The sequence below is a fragment of the Rhineura floridana genome, chromosome 11 (assembly GCF_030035675.1).
Source record: "Rhineura floridana isolate rRhiFlo1 chromosome 11, rRhiFlo1.hap2, whole genome shotgun sequence".
Classification (NCBI taxonomy): Eukaryota; Metazoa; Chordata; class Lepidosauria; order Squamata; family Rhineuridae; genus Rhineura; species Rhineura floridana.
The window spans coordinates 37,632,236-37,648,926 of NC_084490.1; the positions used below are offsets into that span (position 1 = coordinate 37,632,236).

The window sequence follows — 16,691 nt, forward strand, 5'->3', positions numbered from 1 at the left end:
CCTATCTTCATTCAAATCCAGAAATTTTGCTAGAGCATTAACAATTTTATCTCTGATGTCTTCACCTGTTTCCTCAAGAATTGCACGGAATCTCAAACAATGTTCTTTATTTTTCATTTCAGTCACAGCCATGTAGTCCAAATTTTTTTCTAATTCCAGATTTAATATATCTGTTCTATTCTCCAAGATTTGTACCTTTTCTTTAGTGTTTTTTGCATCCTCCTTTATTTGCCCAATTGTCCCTTTAATCTCATCCACTTGTGTTTTAATATAGTCTTTTATATCTGTCAATTCAGTTTTCATTTCCTGTTTTATATCATTAATCCCTTCCATTATTTTTTGAAATATATCTGGGGGTATAGCCCCTTCCTGTGGATCAGTAGAACCTCTTCGCTCCTGGGCCTTAGTTGCTTTTTTAGTTGTCATTTTCAAGAGAAGCCTTTAATTTCTGATATTAATCACTGTTCCAAAACCTAGAGGCAGTCTATTTCTTTTTTTTTTTCCTCCACCAACAAAAGAGTTAATATTCCAGGCCTGTTATTGAAGTCCAGCCAGCACAGCACAGTTCTTATCTACATCCAAGAATGCAAAACAATTCTGGTTCCCAACACCAAACAATTAGTAACATATACGAGCAGCAGATTCATCCAAAAAGAAATAGTCCAAAGAGAAAAATAGTCCAAAATATAATAATTACCTCTCATCCGTTTTTAAACTTTAAAACTCCAAATTCAGGCCAGCTTTTTGTCGTAAAAAAAGTATATAAGTTGTTTAGATTTTCTTTCTTCCTTAATTATATTTAAAAGAGAAAAAGTATGACTCACCCAGGTTTCTCAGTTGCTGATTCGTAAACAAATCCCTTTTATTGTAGTAATTTAAGCCGAATGATAAGATTTAGACAGAAGTAGGCTCGCTGGTTAAGAACGTTTTTTTTTAAGAAGAAAAAAAGAACGCTTCGCTTTTTTCCAGTACAGCTTGCGTGGAAATCCTGACTCCGTCTTCAGCCGATCGGCATGCCTTCTTATCTCAGGGATTTCCTGATCAATTCCAGCCGCCGACAGCTCAACGAAGTCTTGTGGAAAATCTGATCGGTTCTCCTATACCTTGGAGAACATTTAAGCCAGTCCAAGATTCCTCTTGGCTGGCTTTTAACCTGAAAAAAGCTTCCTCTGAGGCAGAGCTCCCTCAGAGACAACCACCAGCCAGCACTCCTTCCGGGAAGTCCTCTAATGACATTCTTTTCCTAATGAACAATCTGTTGTTTGCAAACAGCCTTTGGATCAAAACAAAACTAGAAGTATAGAGCTTCTAGCTTCAGGAACAGTCTATCTGGAATTTGAATTTACTTTGAAAATTAATACAATTTGGCTTCCAAAACAGCAGCTGATTTCTGATGCCATCTGCATGAGAATGGACCAGTTGCAAAGCCCTTATTCAAACAGGAAACTCTTTCTTCATTGTCACCCTTTGTGTGTGCAAATTCCGGCATTGATGCAAATGTGTTATGCATACAGTCTGCAGGTGGGGTAGGGGGAACTGGGCAGGACTAGTGAAGAGCGTTAGCTGGGGAGAGTCCTGAGGCCTAGGTGCAGCTTATTTGGCCGCTGGTCCTGAGGTTCCCCACCCCTGATGTAAATGAATAGAAGCACAATAAAACAACACAAATACTGTAAATAAATAAAAAAGAAAAAGAGTGGTAGATCCATGCTATGCCATGGACTTTGATTCTTCCCTTTACCTCTTCATTATGTCGTACATGTACCTAAAATCGGTGAAATCACATATTCCCATATTCCCATCCCAACTCATTCCTTTTGGATGAGAAGTAAAACACATTTATGTATTTATTTTCTTTCATTTACAATATATCCCACCCGTCCTCCCAGCAGGAGCCCAGGAAGGAAATGCAAAATGAAACCCCACAGCATCCCTTTTCAGACCTCCTGACCAACATGCACAAGATCTGCATTCATTCCATACAAGGCTCACTTCTGTAACTCCGGCACTCCTTGTACTCTAATTTAGATAAGAGAGAATACCAATGGAGGCTTTGTGTGTGTGTATGTGTGTGACAGAGAGAGAGAGACTGTGTGTACTTACGGATGTTACTTGAAGACTGAGCTAAAGGAAGAGTGTCAGGAAGAGAAGAAAAGTCAGCTAGGTCCTCTTCAAAGGCATGGTTGGGAAAAACTTCCCATGGACTTTGATTCTCCCCTTCACCTCTTCAGTATGTAGTACATGTACCTAAAATCTGTGAAAACACATATTCCCTTCTTCCCATCCCAACTCATTCCTTTTCAATGAGAAGATGAACAAGTTTATTAATTAATTTTATTTCATTTACATCCCACCATTCCTCCCAGCAGCAGCTGGGAAGGAATCTGGCAAAATTAAACCCCAAGGGTCTCATGTTTGCATTTTATTGAGGATGGCAAAGATTACTGAGGCTTTGCATGGAAACATCACTGTTCATCTTTATTGCTTTCTGCATACACAGACACCCTTACAAGACATGAACAAAATCTCTATAAGAATAAAGGTTTTCTTAAACAATGTGGTAAAATTACCACAAATCCAAAAACAATGAGAACTTTCACACACACAGTGCTTCAATAAATGGTACCTTGAATTAAGTGTCTATTAAGCCAGGGCTTTTAACTTCATGAGTCTTAATGAGAAAGTCTGAAAAAATGAAATGAACGGCCTTCAAGTCAGTTCTCACTTATGGCGACCCTATGAATAGGGTTTGCATGGTAAGCAGTATTCAGAGGGGGTTCACCATTGCCTTCCTCTGAGGCTGAGAGGCAGTGACTGGCCCAAGGTCACCCAGTGTGGCTAAGTGGGGATTCAAACCCTGGTCTCCCAGGTCATAGTCCAACACCTTAACCACTACACCACACTGGCTCTCTTTAATGACAGAGTTTAGATTAAAAGATGGATAAATAAGCCACATTCACACCATACATTTATTCCACTACTATTCCACTTGAAATGTCATTGCTTCTCCCAGAGAATCCTATATTCTGTAGTTTGTTCAGAATACTGAGAGTTGTTAGGAAACCTTTATTCCGCTCACAGAGCTACAACTCGTAGAGTGGTTTAACAGCCAGACCCTTTTCCCAGAGAACTCAAGGAATGGTAGCTATATCAGGGAAATGGGTATCTCCTAACAACTCTCAGTATTCTGAACAAACTTCAGTTCCCAGAATCATTGGGGGAATCCATAACTCTTTAAACTGGAATAATAGTGGAATAGATGTATGGTGTGAACATGGTGAAAAAGAGGAAGATGAGCACTTGTAGGCTTCTTGTGGGGATTAGGCTGGCACTGAGCACATGATACTGGATTAGATGGGCCTTTGGCCTGATCCAGTACAGCAAGTCTTATGTTCTCCTCTTTTCTTATGAGCCTAGTGAAGATGCTTGAGGACTGTAATCTTTGCACTTCCAATATGAACTGACCTGATCTGAACTGAGGAATGCTTGAGGAATTCCGTTGATATGAACTCCAATGTAAACTAATCTAAACTGCAGACTGAAACATAGTTATCTTTCAGATTTCACCATTCTCCAACCTTTACAAAGCAAATACAGCTCACAGTTCCAGAAAGTACAAAGGTATATTACAAATGTGCATTTTAGGAAAAAAACTTCAATAAATGGTACCTTGAATTAAGTGTCTATTAAGCCAGGGCTTTTAACTTCATGAGTCTTAATGAGAAAGTCTGAAAAAATAAAAAAATACTAAAATAAAAAATAAATCTGCCCCACTAACAGATGAACACCAAGCCAGAATCATACCATATTATGAATAAATTAAGATTCATTAGCCAGAGTAAACAGGAATGGTTTTCCCTAGCACCTAAAGGCTGACAATGTTGGCACCAATCATATTTCCCTGGGGAGAATATTCCATAATCAGGGAGCCACCACTGAAAAGGCTTGTTTTCTTGTTGACAATGGATTATGAAAATTTGCCTCACTCTTTGGTTACTAAGATCTTTCATTCATACATAGTTTTTTAAAATTTTCAGTCATACCCATATGGTTCTTTTCATATTCTGACACAGTAATGCCAACAAACCACGTCATGTTTAATTTTTTTTTTAAATGAACAAATTTGTTGAACTAACCTGGTTTTTGGCAGTGCATTCTAAATGAGGCTCCCTTTGGGGGAAAAAAGTTAGGCAACTTCAGGTGGTACAAAATGCTACAGCCACAGTTTTGACACTCTCCCCCCCCCCCAGAATACAACCAAAATATTGTACATATTTCATTGGTTCCTGGTCTGCTTCTGAGTCCACTCCAAAGATGATCATTCTGTTTAAATCCCAAAAGGGTTTGGGACCAGGATATCCCAGAGGACCATCTTCTCCCACATTATCCTGACATGGCTCTATGTACCATCACAGACCAGTGTATTTCATGGGCGTATAGGAAAGGGCCTTCTCATTCCATCGTCCCATCTCTATTGATCTTTAGATGTCTGATTAAAGAAAAAACCACAACCTGCTTTGTTCAGATGTGTGTGAGACACAGAGAGCAACTGAAACCTTATCCCCCTGTCTTGATGGGCCTGTTATTTGTTTTTGTTTATGTTGCTGATATTTTTAATCTGGGGTGGGGAACCCTTCTCAGCCTCAGAGCCACATTTCCTATGGGAAAACTTCCAGAAGCTTCATGCCAGGTGTGGGTGGGTCCAGAGGTAATAGTGTACTGAATAAAAGACACAACACATAACCCTAGTATAGTAGGCTATGTTTCAGCTATGAAAAAGTTGGAGTTTTCCACACACTCCTATCTCCCTACATATTTCTGCATCAAGGCAAGGAAAAGGCATTATTAAGTCAGGGTTGGGGAGAAGTCTGGCTGAAGTCCTGAGGGTCAGACAGAGCAGCTGGGAACTTTTGACAACGGCTTCAGTTGCTGGCAGGGATTCCCACAATGATCACACAACCATGTGACATCATGTGTTCATGGGATCATTGCAGAAAGCACTGCTGGTGACTAAAGCTTTTGTTAGAAGAGCCCCACCGTGCAATGCATGTGGATAGGAGAAAGGGTCTTCTCCATAAACAGTAAAAGAGACCACTGGGCCACCACATACTTTTAATAAAGTAAATGAACCCTTTGAACACTCCAAAATGCCTTCAAGCTTCTTCTGCTCTGCATCTTTTTGCAGAGAACAAAGATTTTCGTGAAAATCATGGGTGAGGTTCCATACTGTTCAAGATAAATTATCTTTGGCTGAGTATAGAAGAGGTGATGATATATCACACTGTCACTTAACAGAGTGGTGAATATAGAACTACCTAACATAGGATTGGACCAGACTAAGTTATTCATATTTAGGTTTTAGGTTTTAGTCAGTATAAACAGCTAGACTGCTCAGGTGTTAAGATTGGCAAGAGGGGGCTCTCTTGGTAGATCTGCCACCTTCAGAAATGTGGGGAATGGTTGTCCAGGAAAGATCTTTCTCTGTGTCAGCCCCAACATTGTGGAACTCCTTTCTTCACAAAGGTGCATCTAGCATGTTCATGGTACAGTTTCTGCCATATGCTGAAGACACACCTTTTCATGTTCACCTTTGACAGTTAAAATATTTTGTTTTGTGGGACCCACTTTTTACTTGACCTGAAAACTCTAATGTTCTGTTTGGAATGGTTTTACTTGTTTTATAATTGTAATGGTTTTATCTGTTTTTATAACTGTATACTGTACTGTTGTAACCCACCCTGGGATCTTGTGCTAAAGGACAGGTAAGAAATCTGGCGAATGAATTAGAGATGACTAACTTAAGTCCAATTGTTTTGCATTGGGACTGAAAAAGTGTGTAACTTATAGCATCAGCCACAACCGAACACAGTACGTGTCTAAGCAATAAGTCCCCTTAAGTTCAGTGAGACTTACACCTAGAGAAGTGTGTGTTAGATTGCAGGATTAGTCCTGACCCAACCCATAGTGTGCATATAAAATTATATTTGACATCTTTAAGCCAATAGTGGAATGGTAGATCCAGAAGTGCAGGGTCCCTTTATGTTACTCACAAGCACAACCAGCCCCTCCCCCTTTTTGCTGTGGTGTTGAGAATGAGATCCTTGTTAATGCCTTCTCCCACAACAAAAGATGTCCCTAGAAGCCAATCAGTATGAAACAGAAGAATGTTAGCTAATAAGAAGAGTCTTCTCAGTGGCCCACTCATCTATATTCACTCTGATTGGCTTCAATCAGCAGGAAAGGACAAGGAAGCATGTTAGAAGACTCTTCTCAGTGGCTAACACACTTCACTTTCATGCTGATTGGCTTGCAGTATGATGGAGATATAGGAATTCTGCTGGGACCCTGTTCCCAAAAGTAAGGCATCTAAGACCACCTGAGACCCTGGATGACTACACCCATTCTTTAAGCATGACGAAGTGTGATATTTTGATATGAAACTTTTTTTCTGCAATTCCACAAGGCCATAATCATAAAAACCCATCTCTTTTTTAAAAAAACCCTTAAGAATTAAAATGTAGGCTGGCATTCCTTGTTGAGGCTGTTGAGGACAGCCTGTGAGTACTTTAATATCAGTGAGGAGACATTAATTGCCTTGGCTTTGGAAGAGTGTAATGAATTCCCCTGAGCATGTAGCCTTCCCTGTTTGAAAACTTTTCTCTTGTTGGTTTATCTGCCATGTCATTGATGTCCCATTATGTGAATCTGACTATGATAATAGTTTACAATGTTTGGCATAACTTCTAGAGCTACAAAAGATAGCCAAACACTGACAGACTGCTTAGTTCTTTCCCCCAGGCATTGTGAATATCCATTTGAAAAAAATGGCTTGTCCTTGATCATTTAGTCACATTCAAACAAGTTTACATTCTGCTATTTTGCTACTGAATGAGAATAAGGCTGCTTGTACTTTAAATAAGCGAGCATCCCGATATTGTGCTACAAAATGGAAACAAGACTGCAAAACTACAATCGGAATGAAATGTTTGGAGCACAGCAGGAATAGGGAAGAAAAACCTTCATCCTACATATGGAACCTGTATGGAACACATCAGAGTTTCCACCCAGAAGTATAACCATTTGAGAGGTAAATATTTATGTGTCCATCATGCTAGCCTTTTGTCCTCATTTGGGGCAGTATATCTTATTTATTTGGTTCATATGCACACCAATCAGGAATACAATCTTGGTGGTAAACTGGCTGACAGGAAGTGGAAGTTTGTAAATCTGACCAATCTGATCACTGTCTTCCTCTTTCTGTAGGTCAATTTCAAGCTTTATGGGGAAAGGGGCAGATTTATCTGGTATGCATGCAAGAAATGAAATGATTTTTTTAAATCAGTGGGCCAATTAATGTGAGGGTCTTTGAGATCTTGGGAGCAACATTTTGGATTTCACAGAATAGGTGTTCCAGAGAGAAAAATATCCTCTTATTTCATTTTGGAAATGTCTATTTCATCTTCCATTCTGGAATTCAAGGTGGTGTCTATGGTGTTCCCAGCAGTTCTGCATTCAGGCACTCAACAGACCCAAACCTGCTTAACTTTAGCAATGTGGCTGCATCATCTCCCCTCAGATCATGCCGCAGGCCATCAATAAAACCATTGTCTATTTATTTTATAAAACTAAAACTGCATGAAGAAAGTGGGTGGACAGTTTTTCTCCTTCTCTTATAAGAACTGAGGCTCATTCACTAAAAATATTTGAATGGAGGTTCAGGAGAGGCAAAAGGGAGTACTCTTAGAACATATTATTAATCTATGGAACTCAATGTCTGCCCCAAGTTAATTGGGAGGGAGACATTAGACAAGAGGAGCTTAAAGGGGTTAGACAAATTCATGGGAGATTAGTTTATCAGTCGCTTCTAATCATGATGGATATAGAAATCTTCCAGTTTCAGAGTCAATAGACAAATTGTATTTTAATTTATTTTAATATTTTTGTGATTTTACTGTTTACAATTTTATTATGTACGTGTTTGATTTTATTTTTGTAAGTCGCCCTGAGTGCCCTATTATAGGGTAGAAGGGCGGGATAGAAATATTTTAAATAAATAAATGCCAGCTGCTGGCTTTCCACCGGTTGACAACTGAAGGAAAAGGAAGCTGGGCTAGGGATGTAATCGTATGTCCCTTACTTGGGAGTAAGTCCCATTGAGTTTAATGGGACATAGATATGAGTAAACAAGTATAGGATTGTGCCATCCATAGATCGGGTCTGAGACAGAACTCTTGTTTATCCTGCTATACTGCTACAAGAGCTACAACTACTATTACTACTACTATGAGCTTTTCCTTCTCCTTGTCTTGCATTATTATACTCTATAGATGAAAAACAATCAAATTTGAGCTTCATTAGTGAAGATGTTCGGATACTCAAATACAGGCACTGGATTTGGAATAGGGTGGGAAGTTCAGGCTTACACATACACTCATCTGGGAGAAAGTCCTATTGAACTCAATGTGGCTTCCTCATGATGAGCAGATGTACACAGGCTTACAAAGTAAGAATATAAGAAAACCTACATATTTTTTCTATATATATTCAGAAAAATTGAAAATAATTGTCTGGCACCATTGAGTCCACCTTCCCAATGTTTAAATAAAAAAATGGAAGAGTTTTCAAATTGTGGTTGTATGAGCCACAAGATTCACCTTGTATCTGAATGTGTGCGTTATTTTTCAATTCTGATCTGAATAGTGTGCTGTTTGCCTTTTTGTCTCTGTTTTGGGTTCCAGTCCACTCTATATATAATATGATGCTCTTTGCTACCCATTCACTCTAATGGGAGATCCAAAAACGGCTATAAGTCTTCCCCCTCTTGTCTGAAGTGGATAAAATTTACAGGCTCAGGAGCTCCTCCACATTGAATTAAATCTGTAAAATTAGACAAATAAGTTCTGGAGATTTTTGGGGGGGGGAACGGATTCATTTTTCTCAATAATCCTTTATGGAGGTGTTATGTGTTCCTCTTTCTTATCTTGAAATAATTAAGTTGTAGCTGAGTGGTGTATATTCTTACTTGTACATTTTAAAGTACTTTTAAGCTTCACACTGACTTCTCTGGTGCTTGTTTGTCTCCTCCAAAAGACCATTTGAGCCTGGCCTTACAACATGAGGCTATCAAGAATGCTGCCTACAGGGTTCTGAAAAGCTATGTGGTGTTTTTTTTTAAAGCGGAACAATGTAGGATTTTTAAAAAGAAATAACTTAAATGAAGCCTTTAACTTTTAAAAATTATCTTGCAATAAAATCAAATCAGAGCTCTTCACTGCTCTGCGGACAACATTTTAGACAGCAAGGACCAAGAACCTAGAGAAAAAATGGAATACAGGGTAACATAGAGCTATATGGTTAGAAAAGTTCAAAAATTAGACTGAAACAGAGCAACATGAAGATTTGTGGGGACCCTGATATAAACCTTGGGGGGAATTATTGACATCATACTTTGAATTGTGAGGGGGAAGAGATGCCTTTACTACCCTGATTTGCCTCATGTTTCAGTCTCCACAGAGAGCCAGCACTAGGAATGGAAGGGTCTGTTAATTTTGGTTAATTACTCATTTTTCCAGTATTAAATTCAGTTCTCCACATTTCTGCAGTAATTTATATTTCTTTTTAAAAATCCTCATGAAAATACTTCAGCATTTAAGTGTGAATTTCTTTTAATAAACACATTTCTGTATGCAGTTTTAGCTATTGTAACATTTTTGCAAGTAAAAAAAAAAGAATTTTATGTAAAATGCATTTTTATGTTATTTTTACAAATATGTCCATATTTATGTACATTTTGCCCTAAAACACGCATTTTTGTAAATATTGTTTAGTTAGAGAACTGCATTGAAAATTCAGATAAGTTTAAATTTCAAAGGTTGGCTATGTTTGAGTTCTCATATTTTTTCAGAAAGCATGATTTTGATAGATGTGTCCTTAAATATTGTTATGGGCTGTTCTCATTTTATAGACCTCATTTTATTGGCCCTTGTGTGTTCTCTGATGTAACTTAATATATATGATAATTCTTGGTGTGGCGTAAAAGGTCCCTTATAAAGAGAAAACTTTTTTCCTTTCTTTTTTCCAATTTCTCTATTTCTGGGAAGTCAGCCAGCATGCCCGCTTTTAAAGTTAACATAAGATAAAGAAGCTGGGAAGTCTGCCAATTATTAGCTGTCCCTGAGACCTGTCCTTGCAGGCTGCAGCTGTGTCTTCAGCAGCACACAGGTTTGCAGCCTATTCCAGAAAGCAAGAGTGTCTGGATAGGTGCACATATGTCAACAGCTAGTTAACCTTGAGCTAGTTGGTCATGAGCTACAGTAATACCTCGCATTAATGTACTCAATGGGACCAGAGCGAGTACGTAAACCGAAAATGTCCTTAAAGTGAAGCACCACCTTTTAAAACTTTTTTTACCTCTCTTTCATGTGGAGCCTCAAAGCCCCGCGCTAAAGCCTCTGCTGCTGCGCTGCCACGCCTCTCAGCTGATCATGATCACACCTCCCAGCTGATCTGCGGTGGCGCGATCGGGTCTATTTCCACCCCCACGTGCTAAAGCCTCTGCTGCTGCACTGCGTTTCTGGAGAAATACAGGCATATGGAGCATGTACGTTATAGCAAGGTGATGTTAAGTGAAGCAACGTTAAGCGGGGTATGCCTGTACTTAATTCCTGTTATCCCCTGGGGAGTCCAGAAGATTATCTCATTGAGGTTTGTATAGAATAGCCCATAGAAGCATACATCATCCTTCTGAGATCTACAGACGGAATCCTTTGATAAGAAAAAACTATAAAAGAAGCAGAAAGCCCATTACATTTCACCAGTGTTTTATGCCTGCTCAAAGATTGCTGTTCACTGCTGGTCCACGCACCAAGGATGAGGCAAGTCCATTACTTACTGTATTTGAGAGAGAAATGTACGATATTCTGTTATGAATTGTAATATGATTGATGTAAATCCACTGTAATGTGAAGTGTAGGATCATAGATTCTGATCCTCTGGCTATGGCTCTTATTAGCATTATTAATGGATTATGTGTAAGAAAAAAATAGCATAATAGTTGTTAAATTATTCTGCTGTTGACCTCCCTTTATTCCTGATATGTCTTCAGTCTTAAATAAATCCTTAGGTGGAATCTCCTACTGTTAGATTACCTGTTCCAACTAACTGCTGTTGGTGACTGTACAAGCTTAGATAAGCACAACGACTGACAAAGTGGAATCCATAAGAACCCTCAGTCCTGTGCGTTCACAAGAGAGCACATTTAGCAAGTTTCAATGGGAACTGAGTCACATTTCTCCCACATTCCTAGCCAACACACAGCCCTGATTTAAATACCTGAATCTCTGTTGACAATTAAGTGGTAGAGAACACAAAGATAAATAGTGGGCGTCCTTGGTCACTGTCAATATTAGTTTCAATCATCAATGGAAGGGGAAACAGCTGGGGTGGGTTTCCTAGCTCACTAATGTTCTCCAAATTGTATTTCAAGATGACATCCTGATTCATTGGCAAACAGCAATGGGAAAAAATCAGTCAAGCCCTGCAACGTTCATCCTCCTGGCATTTGGCAACCTACTTGAATTGCGAATTCTCTTCTTCATATTGTTCCTTGTCATCTATGCTTTGTCTATTTTTGGGAATCTCCTAATTGTTTTATTGGTTGTATTTAACCAGCATCTTCATACCCCCATGTATTTTTTCCTCTTGAACTTGGCCTGCTTAGAGACCTGCTACACTTCAACCATTCTCCCAAGGATGCTGGGCAGTTTCATCACTGGGGATAGGTCCATATCTATTATGGGATGCATCACACAATACTATTTCTTTGGTTTCTGGGCAGCCACAGAATGCTATCTTCTGGCGATGATGTCTTTTGACCGTTTTTTGGCAATATGCAAACCTTTGCACTACACATCTATTATGAATGCTAGACTTTGCATCCAGTTAACAGTCACGTCTTGGATAAGCGGACTATTGACCAACACTATCATAACTTCTTTTCTGGTACAACTAACCTTCTGTGGGTCCAATGAAATTGATGATTTCTTTTGTGATGTGTATCCTGTGGCAAACCTCTCCTGTAGCAATACCTACCTAGTAAATCTTGCAACTTTTATTCTAGCGTTTATGGGAACAGGTCCCCCTTTTCTACTGACTTTGGCTTCTTATGTCAGTATTATTTTCACTGTCTTGCGAATTAAATCCAAAGCCGCACAGCAGAAGGCCTTTGCCACTTGTTCTTCTCATTTGATTGTTGTGACAGTTTTCTATGGGTCATTAGTCTTTGTTTATGTCATCCCACAAACAGAAACACTGAAGGAGCTACATAAAACCTTCTCTTTCTTCTACACTATCTTGACTCCCATGTTCAACCCCCTCATATACAGTTTGAGAAACAGAGAGGTGAAGGAAGCTCTGTCCAAATCGTTCAGAAAATTCAGAAACAGGGTTTCATAGTTTCACAATACCTTGATGGATCTGGTGAAGCTTACAGAAATATAGATGAACTAATAAGAAAGGCGTTGCCATCAGCAGGGATACTTGAGGATCCAATATTTGTGAATTCCTCTATAAAATGACTGGATCCAAACAGGGTTTCATAGCATCACAGTGTCTTGATGGATCTGAGATGCTTGAGGAATTCAATATTTGTTTAATCCAGTCCAGACTAACGTTCAGATTTGAATTTAGGTATTCAGTAGATGTTGTACTTTTCCAACTGTGACCCACTTTTCAGTGGTTAAAAACCCATCTGTGAAAGCATATACTGGTGGGAGGGATACTTTGTCATATGTTTTGTGATGATTTTTTTAAAAAAAATTCAAACTAATGTGAAAATGCAATAGAATCATGTATAAAAAATATGCAAAGTTGGCATGGGCCATAAATAAGACAGATTTGTCCATCCCTTCTCATTGAGAAATGATGAACACTGCTTTGGCCTGGGATCCAGTCTTTTGAAAATGATACTCCTAGGGCCATGGGCAATGATAATGGAACAAGAAGAAGAATACAGCAAGCAGAAACCTGCAACAAGATGCTTCGGTATATCTCTAACACCTAACAGGAATGTCCCTGCTCTCTGCTCCATTTAGTTCAAGGCTTACATGGGTGGTGGTCAATGGTTGGGGGGGGTGTGAGGAAGCATAAATCAAAGCATATTCCCAGCTTCTTCCCCCCGGCCCAACCTTGCCAGAATGGGGGACCTTAAGTCCCACCATGCCATCCCCCATCGCACAAATGATACTCCCCCTTCTCTTCTCTACTGTGGGAATAGCAGTAGGATCATTGAACAGTATTTAAATGAATGTTTCATCTCAATGTACAGTTTTCTGAAAGTAGTTTTTTTCCTAAAATGCACATTTGTAATATACCTTTGTACTTTCTGGAACTGTGAGCTGTATTTGCTTTGTAAAGGTTGGAGAATGGTGAAATCTGAAAGATAACTATGTTTCAGTCTGCAGTTTAGATTAGTTTACATTGGAGTTCATATCAACGGAATTCCTCAAGCATTCCTCAGTTCAGATCAGGTCAGTTCATATTGGAAGTGCAAAGATTACAGTCCTCAAGCATCTTCACTAGGCTCATAAGAAAAGAGGAGAACATAAGACTTGCTGTACTGGATCAGGCCAAAGGCCCATCTAATCCAGTATCATGTGCTCAGTGCCAGCCTAATCCCCACAAGAAGCCTACAAGTGCTCATCTTCCTCTTTTTCACCATGTTCACACCATACATCTATTCCACTATTATTCCAGTTTAAAGAGTTATGGATTCCCCCAATGATTCTGGGAACTGAAGTTTGTTCAGAATACTGAGAGTTGTTAGGAGATACCCATTTCCCTGATATAGCTACCATTCCTTGAGTTCTCTGGGAAAAGGGTCTGGCTGTTAAACCACTCTACGAGTTGTAGCTCTGTGAGCGGAATAAAGGTTTCCTAACAACTCTCAGTATTCTGAACAAACTACAGAATATAGGATTCTCTGGGAGAAGCAATGACATTTCAAGTGGAATAGTAGTGGAATAAATGTATGGTGTGAATGTGGCTTATTTATCCATCTTTTAATCTAAACTCTGTCATTAAAGAGAGCCAGTGTGGTGTAGTGGTTAAGGTGTTGGACTATGACCTGGGAGACCAGGGTTTGAATCCCCACTTAGCCACACTGGGTGACCTTGGGCCAGTCACTGCCTCTCAGCCTCAGAGGAAGGCAATGGTGAACCCCCTCTGAATACTGCTTACCATGCAAACCCTATTCATAGGGTCGCCATAAGTGAGAATTGACTTGAAGGCCGTTCATTTCATTTTTTCAGACTTTCTCATTAAGACTCATGAAGTTAAAAGCCCTGGCTTAATAGACACTTAATTCAAGGTACCATTTATTGAAGCACTGTGTGTGTGAAAGTTCTCATTGTTTTTGGATTTGTGGTAATTTTACCACATTGTTTAAGAAAACCTTTATTCTTATAGAGATTTTGTTCATGTCTTGTAAGGGTGTCTGTGTATGCAGAAAGCAATAAAGATGAACAGTGATGTTTCCATGCAAAGCCTCAGTAATCTTTGCCATCCTCAATAAAATGCAAACATGAGACCCTTGGGGTTTAATTTTGCCAGATTCCTTCCCAGCTGCTGCTGGGAGGAATGGTGGGATGTAAATGAAATAAAATTAATTAATAAACTTTCCCTATTTTAGTAGGGTAGATTTCATTCTTTTTATTTTTTGATGGATGAATATTTTGTTTCATTCTCTCTTATGGATTGTAAATATTCGATAATTTCCTTTGAAATTTAATGTTTTGTACATGACTTTGTGACATTTTATAAAAAGCAATGAACAAATAATAATTCCAACTGCTTCTAGATCAACAGTTTATATTTTGCCACAATATCATTAAGTACTATTGCTTGTTGACCTGCTGCATCTTATTAATGGGGAAGCATTGTTTTGGAAAGTGTGGATTTGATACATTCATCTTTAAATGCAAACTGAATTGAATGTCATTATTATTGTTATTGTTACTGTGATTATTTTAATGTATTATTAAATGTATCCTTCACTCGGAGGTGTCATAATGGGTACAACAGGTTAATATATATCCTTTAAAACAATTTAAAACATCTTTTTTATCATTAATTTTTATTCAAAATTTCAAAAACAAAACAAAACAAAACAAAAATACAAATTAAACAATAAAATAAAATGTTGACTTCCGATTTGTCGCAGATCAGTTATAGGTCTACAATATATAACAAACCTGTCTCTTAAATTATATTACAAAATCACTTTCCTCCTGTAGTTATCTTAATTAATCATCAAATCTCATAAACATCACCTTATTCTTTCCACAAAAAGTCAAAGAGAGGTTTCAACTCCTTGAGAAATATATCTATCAATTTTTCTCCAAATAAACATGTCAATTAATCCATTTTATCAAATCTGTTAGGTCCAATAATTTCAATAGCCATTCTTCCATTATCAATGCTAATTCCATCTTCCATCTTCCATCCTTGCACCCATAATAATCCTGTTAGGTCCAGTAATTTCAGTAGCCATTCTTCCATTATCAGTGTCCCATAATAATCTTGCTGTCATAGCCATAGTCATATAATAAGAGTCTGATATGAATTTCCTTTATCACAAATATTTCCTTGCCATCAATTCTGAATGTGTTGCTGAAATATTGTTGTAAAGTCATATCTCTATTCTTCTTTTTTACGAAATGCACTGGCACATCTCTTGAAAGTTTTTCCATTGTCACATATCTGTAATTAATTCTATAGATTTTTTCTATGTCAAACTCCATCACATCATTCCAGTCCAGAAATTTATCCAAGACATTGATAACTTTATCTCTGATATCTTCATTAATTTCTTTGGAGACAACGCTGAATTCCAAACAGTAAACTTTATCTCTAATATCCATAAACTCCAAGTCTTTTTCCAGTTCCACATTTGTTCCAATCTCCAGGGCTTGCATCTTCCCTTTAATTTTTCTTTTTTCATCTTCTAATGCTTGACCATTTGTATCTCTGATCTCATCAACCTCCTCTCTCACAAAATCCCCTATTTGTTTAAGCTCCTGCTTCATTTTGCCAAATTCAATTTTCATCTCCTGTCTACCCTGTCTCAGGGTTTGTTTCATTATCTCAATCTCATCCATTATTTTCTGAAACATAATTACTTCCAGGGTCTCAGTCACTTTCTTGATTGCCATTCTTAAAACCACGAAGAAGAAGAAAAAAACCACTTCTTATTCCAGCAACAAAGGGGTTAATATTCCAAGCCTGATGACATCACAGTGTAGCCAACACAGCCTGCCTTATCTCTTATATGTTCAGGAATGCAAAACAAATTTAGTTCACAGCATCAAGACAGTTAGTGGCATCCAGAACAAGCAGATTCGTCAGAATGAAATAGACCAGAAAAAATAGTCCCAGACATATAATACTCAAAAGCTCATAAATCAGATTTATTTATTTTTTTCTCCTCGGAATAGAAATCCCTCATCCGTTTGTATCTTTAAAATGCACAATCCAGGCCAGCTTTTTGCAATAAAAAACAAAGATAAGCTATTACAATTTATTTCCTCCTTAATTTCGTGAATGAAAGAGAAGAGTTATAACTCACCCAGGGATTCTTTATAGCTGATTCATTGACAAATCTCTTTTTGTTGCAACAATTTAAGCCAGATGATAAAAAT

General features: G+C 38.2%; 1 protein-coding gene across 1 annotated transcript; it reads left to right on the plus strand.

Moving 5' to 3' along the window:
- The first annotated feature begins 11,511 nt into the window (after nucleotides 1-11,511).
- LOC133366275 (olfactory receptor 11L1-like) lies at nucleotides 11,512-12,677 on the plus strand. Its single transcript, XM_061589207.1, has one exon. The coding sequence runs from the start codon at nucleotides 11,512-11,514 to the stop codon at nucleotides 12,448-12,450; it is 939 nt and encodes a 312-aa protein (XP_061445191.1). The 3' UTR covers nucleotides 12,451-12,677.
- Nucleotides 12,678-16,691: the final 4,014 nt, after the last annotated feature.

What these genes read in the sequence shown, in the direction of transcription:
- LOC133366275 (XM_061589207.1), top strand. Translation starts at nt 11,512, where the DNA reads ATGGGAAAAAATCAGTCAAGCCCTGCAACGTTCATCCTCCTGGCATTT.